Source organism: Tachypleus tridentatus, chromosome 7, assembly GCF_004210375.1.
Source record: "Tachypleus tridentatus isolate NWPU-2018 chromosome 7, ASM421037v1, whole genome shotgun sequence".
Taxonomy (NCBI): Eukaryota; Metazoa; Arthropoda; class Merostomata; order Xiphosura; family Limulidae; genus Tachypleus; species Tachypleus tridentatus.
The window spans coordinates 173,574,342-173,585,586 of record NC_134831.1 but is presented as its reverse complement, the minus strand read 5'-3'; the positions used below and the strand labels follow the sequence as shown (position 1 = coordinate 173,585,586).

At 30.5% G+C, this 11,245-nt stretch overlaps 1 protein-coding gene across 1 annotated transcript; it reads right to left on the bottom strand.

Annotated features, from left to right (window-relative positions):
* Positions 1-222: 222 nt before the first annotated feature.
* LOC143257266 (3-oxoacyl-[acyl-carrier-protein] reductase FabG-like) lies at positions 223-10,739 on the bottom strand. Its single transcript, XM_076515700.1, has 7 exons — positions 10,661-10,739; positions 7,952-8,044; positions 4,755-4,848; positions 4,319-4,387; positions 3,302-3,338; positions 1,394-1,448; positions 223-583 (listed from the first exon to the last, which is right to left on the bottom strand). Coding segments are annotated over exons 3-7 (318 nt in total). The 5' UTR covers positions 4,756-4,848; positions 7,952-8,044; positions 10,661-10,739; the 3' UTR covers positions 223-427.
* Positions 10,740-11,245: the final 506 nt, after the last annotated feature.

Sequence of the window (11,245 nt, the reverse complement as noted above, 5' to 3'; positions counted from 1 at the left end):
AGTACTCGAGTGGCTTTGCGTGAAATTAAAAAAAAAAAAAAAAAAAAGTTTTTTTTCTATGTTAGAACATTGGTGACTGAAATTGATCTAGAATAGAATACTTTGGTTGATGTCACCTAGCTGATGTACCATTTAATATAAAAATTCTATAAAACATGTTACATTTGGTTTCTCTTGTTCTTAACGACCATTTTATTCAAAATAAATAACTGGAAGCTGAACTGAATGAATTAGTAATGTTTTATTTAAAGCAATAATGTGTTTTACACCAAAAATAAAAACAAATGTTAGAAAGATCAGAACAGTCAACCAATACACATAGATCAGTTAAATCACCACCTTAACTACCATCACACAAATAAAGAACATACGGAATAAATTAGTAACTTAGGTTTCACTGTTGTAGAAGTAAAACAAAAAACCAAACTTATTGGTAAGAGACAGTTTTAGCGCCATCTAACACCACAGTTTCTCCGGTTATAAACGAAGCTTCGTAAGAAGCGAGAAAAGCAATTGCATTGGCGACCTCTTGTGGTTGTCCACCACGACCAAGCGGATATGACTGTGCTGCTTTTTCCATTATCTGTAATATATATTTTTAAAGATATTTATTTGCATGTAACGTTAAGTTTCAATGTTATCAAGTGAAAAGTAAGTGTATATATAAATTGTACTTACATTTATATTTATAACTTATTCAACTAAACCAAAAAGATCGGAGAAACTTCTGGAATACAGTTGAAAATTATGGTAAGTGTGTATCTGGTGTAAGGTTTAAAATAAATATTCCCAGTTAGTTTTTATTCTGGTTTGATTCATGAAAAGGTAATACTCCAACAAATGTATCTATGTCATGTTATATGCAATATTAAAATATTAAATGAATTATAAACCAATATGATTGTTATCAGTATGATACAAATTATTTAGTTTTATGAAATGTGTTGTTTTTATCGTAACCTCACATATACTGACACGATTAATAGTAAAAGACACATTCTTGTACATTATTTATGGATCAAATAATCTCACGGTAGGACAGTGGTTACTCTTCGGATTTACAACCCAAAAATGATCGGTTCAATTCCTCTTGATGAAGACTGAAGCTAGCCAGATGTGACAAAATTGTAAGAAAACACACTCATGAACCGAATAGTTTAGAGATCCATTACTTTGTTGGTTAGGACGTTCATAATAACATTTGGGTTTCAAACAATAGTAAACAAAAATATTCTAACAAATGCCAACAGATTATGCTGGTTTTCACAATATATTTTCACTTTTAATTAACAAGAGTGACCAGTATTTTTTATAAATCTACTGACTTTTTTTCTAACTTTAAGTAAATGGTATTATAGTTATATATCAACAAACTGATTCACTTTTCACGTACTTCCTTTGCGTCTAATCCAAGAGTTGAAAATATATTTGTTTCAATAACTCCAGGACTGCAAAATAAAAATAAGTATAGAGTATTAGCATGTGAAATATTTAAAACATTATTTACAAACTTTAACAGCTGGGTAACACCAACCAAAGTATTTCATTCTTTATAAATTCTGACAGATTTCAAACATTTTATGTTGAACGTATTAGAAATACGAAAAAAATAAATTAAAACTAATAACAGAAATCAAACTAAATATAAATATAGATATCCTTTTAAATTATCATTTATAAATGGAGTAAGAAATACATGTATAGTCTTGAATGTGACAACGGGAATAGTATATGTCACACAAAAATTACCAGAGAAATTGACAGAGGGCGTTGTTAACGTGAAACATCGCTGTCCTCCCTCAAGTCCAGTCTGTAACTACAAATGCAGAGAGGATCATGCTCAGAAAACCTTTCATGTGCGTTTACGTGAAATTCCTTAGAAATCTGTATAAGAGTTGAAAATTTCATTCTGCAAACTTGCTATATTTCTCTCATTTGAAGACGGTTTCCAAAAATATAAAGTGTATTTTTTATAAAGAAGTGGAACTCACAACCTGAATGGTATCTTCTGCATCAGATTAGCCTAACTGGTCAAATAAAACACTTGAGGTGTTGAACTACTGATTGATAGATAGTCACACAGCAAGTAGCACACATCATCATAAAGGCTTGGTTGAATCTTTGATTTGTAAAACGGGATTGAGTGCTGCTATGTCACGGGTCCATAGCTAATAGTGCAGAACGTGTTAAGCAGCATCACATCTCGAACGTTAGATCTTCCCGACAGTAATTAACAGGGTAACTAATAATTCAAACAATACAGATTAACTAATATCTTATCTTGTTTATAATTAATTGTACTTTTGTTCAGTTGGGATTACAGTACTCCAGAATTTGTGAAGCATTCATAAAATACGTTAATTTAAACTTTTGTTAATTTATCAGGAGATGGGTAACTCCTCAAAAATAATTGTATTGTTTTCAGCTCTGGAAACAGCTAAAAATTATCACTGATCAACTGTCTTTAGATAATAAAAACATAGATCAAAACTGAATGACTATTTTTTTACAAATTTAGCATCAAACTAAACTTACATAGTTTTGAACTCATAGACTAATCAACAACACCCACCGCCAACACTTGGGTAACTATAGTAGGATCATTTATGGCTGTCAATCATAAACCCTGAGGTCAGTGATGGCAAGTGTAAAAGATTTGAGAAGGTATAGATTCCCCAAATAGTAGAAGAAAGATATCTCTTTCCTGAATGCCTAAAAAGAACTTTCCCTTCCTGTTGTATATGAACAAACAGCTCTTCAAACAAAAACACTCCTTATGGAGCATAATTTTCAACAGCTGTAAAATATTATATAGTAAAAACAAATTTATTTCATGAACTTTAGAAAGAGTAATTGTGTTACATTCTTTATTTCACTCAGAGTCAAAGCTCTTAGCTACTTATACCATCCACCACAAAAAGTAATTATTGAGTATTTCATTCATGTTAGGAGTCACTCAACACTCTGCATTTAAATTATTTAAGTAACGTCAAGTTTTGAAGTGTGATTAATTCCTGTTCTCCGGTTAATATAAAAGAGGATGTTGAGGTTTGCCTACTTGCACAACTATTGAAATAGAACACAGAAGATCGCTGTGATAAACACCATCGGCGCAACATGTACATGATATCTGACATAATATGATATGAAAGCAATATACTCACCGCCTGTACCTCAGATTCACAGAGCGAATACTACAAACAATAAACTGAGCCCAGTTTTAAATAAATCAAATTAAAAATTAATATATATTCGAACACTTTTCTGTATATGGGTTATGAACATATAAAAACACACTTACTTCACTGAGTTCACTCTGATTTGTTTGGGAGCCAGATCTGGCAAAACAAGAAATTTTTAAACACAATCCAACCGGTGATAAATATCCATTTCTCTGGTTTACGTTACACTACTTTTAATATAAACATTGTATACAGCTTTTTCAATTTTTTATATTAAACGATCATCGAGAAGAAGTTGTGTTAGGGTGTGAAATTATATTAAGACAAAAATAGGTCAAAAAGTAATAAATAATCGATATTATTTTTATGAATATTCATTCTTATTTTAGTGAATAATAAATAAAGTGGATAACGTTTATAGAGATTACACAGTGTCTTGACAATACACCAATAAATTCTATTTAAAATAATCTATTACACTTTTAAATCGATGTAGTAATATTACACTCGTATATTAACGTCAGAAGACAGTTACTATCGCTGAATGGGGAAAACAGAATTTTTACGAACTCATTAAACTAATACTAAAAGAAAGCATTAGTAGAGTTTGACATTTTTTTCAGTCAGTTATCAAGCTTACACTAACAACAACCTTAGTGACTGAAGATAGAGTTAATGTAGTCTATAATAAAATTAAATATAAAGTACTGATAAAAATACTCTTGAGAAAATACAGAGTGAAATGTGTGTTATTCCATATAATCAATTCGTTTATTTTACGCTTAAGATTTTAATTAAATGAATGTGCTATACAAACAACTGGTATTGTTAACTTTTTCTGACGAACGTTTTGGTAATTATATTTCATTAATCCAGAATTCAAAAAACTGTCACTTTGGGCTTAATTTTGCTAATGTTGTGTCAATAATAATTTGCAGGTGGAAATATTGTGGTCAAAATTCACGATGAAACATAAGTTAATCACTCAGACGAAGAAATCTTTTACTTACGATGAAAATGAACAAATAAAAAATCCTTACTTCAAAAAATAACTTAAAATTTATGAACAGTCTCAGATGCTTTTATATAAAACTATGTTTGTTCCTCAATATTTATGTATTTGTTAATAAACTCACCTAATGCCACACTTCTGGTAAACTGATCTAAAGCGCCTTTTGACATGGAATTGGCCAGGTTCTTGCACACTAAAAAAAATGATAAAATTGTTATAATATGAAAACTACCAAGATGTCATGTTTTGCTTTAGAAACTACAATAGAGTTAACTAAATGTGTCAAGAGATTTCAATTAAGTTTAACTTCTTTCATGTTTATTCAGGATTACGACCAAACTTGTCGCTAACAGTGAAAGTTCCAAAATATTTTATGATTAAAAACTCGCCATAAAAAGGACTGTGATAAAAATTACGGGATAAATTAACATGACATCAGGAAGTGAAACAAAACAAATTACACCCAGAAAAGTAATAAAAAAATATATCATTTCGTACCACGTTTCAATCAAATCACAATCTATAATTTTTCACTGGCTCTTCCATATTAGACTACTTACTCCCCTTTTGCTGAGAACGCTTGAAACGTTGACAATTGAACCTTTACTTTCAATCAGGTGAGGAACAGCTAGCATCGTCAACTGGTACACAGAACTTGGTAAATATAGAAGAAAAATACTTAGAATGTTTTTAAACTAATGATTAAACAACAGATGACGTCACTATCAAAACCAATATGGCGTTAGGTTGCATGTGTCTACAGAATATTTTTATTACCGAATTATTTTACAACGATCCTGGAAAGTTTCGAAGCGTTTCCCCTTATCGAAAATTGCTTATAAATTACTATACACTATCCATATCCACTAATTTTACAGTTTATTTTAGGTAGATTTAATAGCGAATAATAAGTTAAGGTACATCGTGAAGGTGCGCAAACAACAATTTTATGTTGATATACTCATCTATCATCTGCTACCCGAAGCAGTAATTTTATCGTTAACATATATTTAACACGAATAATTTATTTGCTGACTTGGAATTTTTTGGTACGTTTGAGTTAATATTTAATTACAGGCCCATTTAGTTAAACATTATTAACTATATACCTACTAATGCATCATATATATAATTCAAACACGGAAGAGATACATGAAGAATTATAATGTTGTATGGGAAAAAACAAACAGTAAATCAAACCTATAAAATATAAGCATAATGTCTACCAGACTATGTAAAAAATAAATAGGTTTACATTATAATAATTATTATATAAAATGAGATTAAAATCAAATCAACTAATATATATTATTCTACTTTTTTTTTCTTCCGGATGCTTCAATACCTGGAAGCGGATTTTTTCTTTGATACTTTATAAATAAATATTTTATTTTGTTTATAGCATATTTCATTCATTAATATCAAAATGTGAATACGGTATAGCATTCATAAAAATATATCAAATAAACATTAAAGCAAATTGAACATAATATTAAATAAATATTTACTTTCAAATTTTAGTATTCCTGGAGGGATGAGAGGGGATGGGGGAATAAAACTGGGCTTATCCTGTTCACTAAAAAGGACACTCATACGTGTACAATATAATTAAAATATTATCGATAAGGGCCTATTTATCCTTACTAGTAAAGAAAAAATGAAAATCATCGTCTATGAGGTAGCCATGATTTAAAACAGGTTCGTGGTTTATTTTCAAAATCAACACTAAGTTTTTTTCATAAATAAACAAAATATTTTTCTACCTATCGAAATATGGAACGGGAAAACAGAGAAAGTAAGGTGTTTTTTCTTTTCGAAAACTCTGCAACACTGAGTAACACAGCTAGTTTTTATTTAATGTACAATGTTTCATTGTTTTTTTATACAAGTACAATATACCGTTTAGTGGCATAGAAGTATGCCTACAGAATTACAACACTAGAAACTGGGGTTTGAAACCTCGGATGATTAGAGGACATATCATTTTTGTGCTTAACTACAAACAAATTAAACTATGTGCAAACAGTATTGAATACAAATAGTAAATACACACAGTCCTCTCCTTGTTTGTCGAAATACATATATGTGTGTGTATCTGTGTGTTATGTGTATATATTCCTTATTTCTCAGTATAACTACTAGATGTTAGCTTCCTCACCGAACATTGAGCTGAGTCCAGTGCAACTATTCCAGCATTATTAACCTAAAACAAAAATAACACATTTTAATGTTCCTACATTTTAATGCTAGATATTTTGGTTTCTAGTGCTTTGCTAGCTATTATGGTTATAACTTAAACTTCTGAAGCTGATTGAGTTTGTTATTAGGCAACACGCGCTATGATGATCTCTTCACATGAGGTGATATTTCTATTTTCTCCCTACCTATTACTTTTAGTGAGTCCAGATCGTTATTATATATATATCTTTATCTAAGTAAGAATTTCCATGATCTGCAATCACTCAGGCTGGAATCTCTGATCCTTCTGTGTCACTTCAATTAAAAAGAAGTGATTTAAAAAGAAGTACAGATGAATTTCAGGGAATATTACATGACACAATGTGTCCTTATTCCTGTTTATTAAAGTATGAAAAGATTTTCATCTCTTCAACGAACGGACTTTCTTTAATATTTAACTGTACCGTTAAACAAGAGATGCTTTGAGTACAGTAGTAAAACACTGGCAATTTTAAAATGATTTGCACTTTGTGTAACAGAAGAAACCCAAGAACGGCTTGGTACTTTGTAGGTTAAGTAGGAACCCACCTTTAGACTTAAAAAAGTAACAGGAGCCACGTTCTAAAGGTTCTACAAATCACAACCAAAGTGAAGGAAAGGCAGCTGGTATTGGGTCACAGAATCAGGTCCTCACATTGGACAATGTATGTATTCAGTGAAGGAACTCTAACAAAACTTACGTGATAGCTATTATTCAGAAATAAAAAGTACCAACTTTGCATAAAATAGAATATATAATTAGAAATATGGGATTTTTACTCGGACGCAACTATAATACATAAAAAAATCGGTAACCAGAGGCTAAGCATAAATACTTTATCTAAAAACTGAACTAGTTTAGTTTTTTCAATGGGGGTGTTTATCTTTTTATGTGCCTGTTAAAAGATATCTGCTAGGCTTAAACTTTGACTTGTAATAGTAACCCTATGTCATAAAATTTTTACTGCTATTTTGTTCCCGAGCATAAAGTGTTATTTCGCAATTATTTATGCTTAAAGTAGATCGAAAATACCTATTTTTCTCTTCAAACTTTACTTTTGTGACCTGGATGCGTATAACGAAAATATGATGGGAGACTATATTTGGGGGCTGATTCGTGAAAGTGGTTTACATTACAGTCGCAAATCTCGAAAAAGTACTCACTTCTAAACATTTTTGTTCATTTTTGTATAATTTTAGTATAAATACATGTAAATCTTGATTCATATGTTGTTTTATTCAGACATTATGTAAATACAAATTTGCAAAATTGCCCGTTTTTACACAGAAAATAGAGTAATTTCTAAATTTTGTTACCCAGGTCACGAGAGCAAAGTTTGAAGGGAATAATGGCTATTTTCTGTACGTTTACAACATAAGTAATTAAGAAATTACACATACTATCCAGGAACAAAATTTGTGTTACATTGTATCGTGGAACGCCAGCCTTCAAATTTCTAGGTGTTGTACTGAAAAGGAAAGAAGAAAACGTTATAGACGTAATGTGTTAATCTATATTTTTTCTTATAACTAAACTCACCAGAATATCCAGTCTTCCGTAGGTGTCAATTGTTGACTTCATTATCCGTTCAATATCTGATTCTATGGTTAAATCACCGACGATACACAAAGGCTGCAATACAAAATAAAGTGAACAATTTAAGTTTGAAAACAGGAATAAAAATATTGAGCCGTATGTATCAAACTAAATTTTTGCCTAAAATTAGTGTATGATGTAATTTCTGTAACAAAGGAACCCCAAGAACGTCATTAAGTACTTAAATAATATAAAACACAGCTATATCATAGCTATACAATTTTATCGCTTGTGTTGTTATATTAAATGTAGTAAGTTATGAAAACTAAATCAAGAAATAAAATTATTTCAAATAAATCCGATTTCTTTTGAAGCTAATAATAAACTTACACAATGGTTATCGGTGCTCTTGTCACCACAGGTATTGAAAGATCTGGAGACTATATTACTGGGCGGGGTCATTAAAATAGAATAAAACTCTGGTAATGAATGAATGTTTGAAAAAGAAATAATAATAAGGAGAGTTTCAAGATTATTTGTCCAAAAATTACCATACAGATAGTGAGCAAATCAAAGTATTGTTAGTCGTGATATCATGGTAACGTTAAACCAACATTGTTAAAGATCACGTGAAATCACGTTTTGTTGAAGTTAAAATTAATAATTTAAAGTTAACAATCTTTAATAACGTCACGTGGCTCTTTCCGTTTATCTCGGAGGTAGCGTTCTAGAGCTCATACGCTAAAAATCGAATTTCGATAGTATTGTTTAGGTTTGTGTTTAACATAAAAAAACATTAGGCCATGAAACACCTTATATGGTAATACAACTTATTTTGCACACATACAAATCTACAACTATCCGTTTATAATTTTTTTTTCGTTGCTTTATATACAAGCGTACCAACATCAACATAATTTAGAAACTGTTCACATAAATAAACATCCGATAAACTCCTCCGCAGAACTATGTTCCTTTTGTTGTCAACCTTAATACAGTGTATTTTGTTGGAAGTATAATAGTTAACCCAACATACTCTTATAGGCTCTGCTTGTATTATACATAGTTACCATGCAACGTTATCATAGATAAATAGCATATTTATAAAGACAAATATTTCAGCAACAAATTCAATCGAAGGGAATCAAAATTTTATGATGAACACAAGAACGATGACAGAAACATTTAGATTATGGAATGTACATATTCCATCTCCAGCAAGCTGTGTTAAACATGATATATTATTAGGTACAGATATAAAGTTTATACATTCTATAACAGTAATTAGAATACATAATAAAAGCACGAAATAAATTCAGAGACAATAAAATGAAAAGAGAATTGAATAATACAACTGACTTAATTGTAGTGAAGATGTGTTCTTATTTATATTTGGGAATTAATTTCAAATAAATAAACTTGATTATCTTTGGCCATCTGGTGTTTACTTAAAGAAGTAGAGATTTAAGTGAAAATAACAATTTTTGAAAACTAAATTATTTACGATTTATTGTAAGTTATTACGTTCCAATTATATTTGGTTACGTTCTAATTATAATTGAGCATTTTAATTATATTGCATGATGTATTAATTGTTATTTATTAAGTTTCAATTACTATAAACTTTTGTATACTAACCACATTTCACTAGATTTAGACGTTTGGAAATCGAATATTTGTAACTTTTTGTCATTTGATTTCTAATGTGCAGGTGTTCGTTTGTGTGTTGGTGAACAAACAATCTGAATCGAAAGTAGTTTCAGTAAACTTGAAAGAATACATTATAGAACGTGATATGAGAATACTTCCATGTGTTTTCATCGCAGACCCAGAATAATACCAAAGTAGTATCAAATATATATATTTTATTTTGCTTCTCAGCTAAAGGTCAAACAAAGACAGACTTTCTGATAAGTTTCTACATCCGTGAAACAATAGTTCCAATTTATAAGAACATGTTTTAGTTCAATCAAAAACTAATATCACGTCATTTATAAACTACTAAATGAGCAATATTTGTTATGTAAACATCTCATACATTTCAGGTAGTACATGCTGAAGGAATTTACACATTTTGATAAAAAAGTTCAAGAAGAAACGACCTATGCACTGCATATATATATATATATATAGATGTATTAACGAATGTTTCGCTTTTGCGGCTTCTTCAGATATAATGTACACAACTGTTTGAATGTTAAACATTGGTTAAAATAAATATATATATGTATATCTGAAGGTAAAGGTCGTTTTATTGAGATTTTTTATCAAAACATTTCTCATGTATTAAACACTTCTATGTTATACGGGCCTGGCATGCCTAGCGCGTTAAGGCGTGCACTTCGTAATCTGATGGTCGGGGGTTCGCGCCCGAGTCTCGCCAAACATGCTCGCCCTCCCAGCCGTGGGGGCGTTATAATGTGACGTCAAATCCCGCTATTCGTTGGTAAAAGAGTATCCCAAGAGTTAGCTGTGGGTGGTGATGACTAGCTGCCTTCCCTCTAGTCTTACACTTCTAAATTAGGAACGGCTAGCACAGATAGCCCTCGAGTAGCTATGTGCAAAATTCCAAAAAACAAACAAACATCTATGTTATACAATGATTGGTCAAACATATAGATTATGTATTAAATAGTTCTATGGTATCTAGTGTTGGTTAAACCTTCATAATAGGTATTAAATACTTCCATGTTATATTATGTTTGATCAAACCTTTAGATCATAAGGTGAAACTGCTTCACATTCTTCAGCAGATTTTGTCAAATATTCTTGTTTCCTTCCAGTCAAAGCCAGCCTCGCTCCCAGGCGTGAGAACAAAACGGCAGTGACTCTACCTATCCCTGAACTAGCACCTAAATGTTTAGATATCCACTTAAGTATCTTAATTTGTAGAAAAAAAAAGAGTTTATACCTTTTAAACAAACATGTAAACAATGAACACTTAGTTCATCAATATTAATATGAATGTTGTTTATTTTAATTTATTGTATTAGACGTTTATTTTATTACTAGTGTACAGCCCGTGACAAACGACGAGGTAGGTAAAACCACCCCAACCTCACAGCTTACCTTAACTGTACATTTCATAACTCACTGAAATAAACACATTTTGTGAAATGAAGCTTGACCATCTGTGAGTCAAACAAAATTTAAATCATTCATGAAATAAATTCATGACGTATTCATTGAATAATAATTTGTAAACATCTTGTAGATTAACAATTTCCAATAGATATAAAAGTCAATGAGTTTGTCTAAAGGCGAAACGTTGGTTTAAATAAAAAGGTATTCTTTCAT

What these genes read in the sequence shown, in the direction of transcription:
- LOC143257266 (XM_076515700.1), bottom strand. An exon ending in TACCAGAAGTGTGGCATTAG is followed by an intron (nt 3,339 to 4,318) that starts GTGAGTTTATTA and finishes TTGTTTTGCCAG; the next exon opens with ATCTGGCTCCCAAACAAATC. An exon ending in ATCAGAGTGAACTCAGTGAA is followed by an intron (nt 1,449 to 3,301) that starts GTAAGTGTGTTT and finishes TTTATTTTGCAG; the next exon opens with TCCTGGAGTTATTGAAACAA.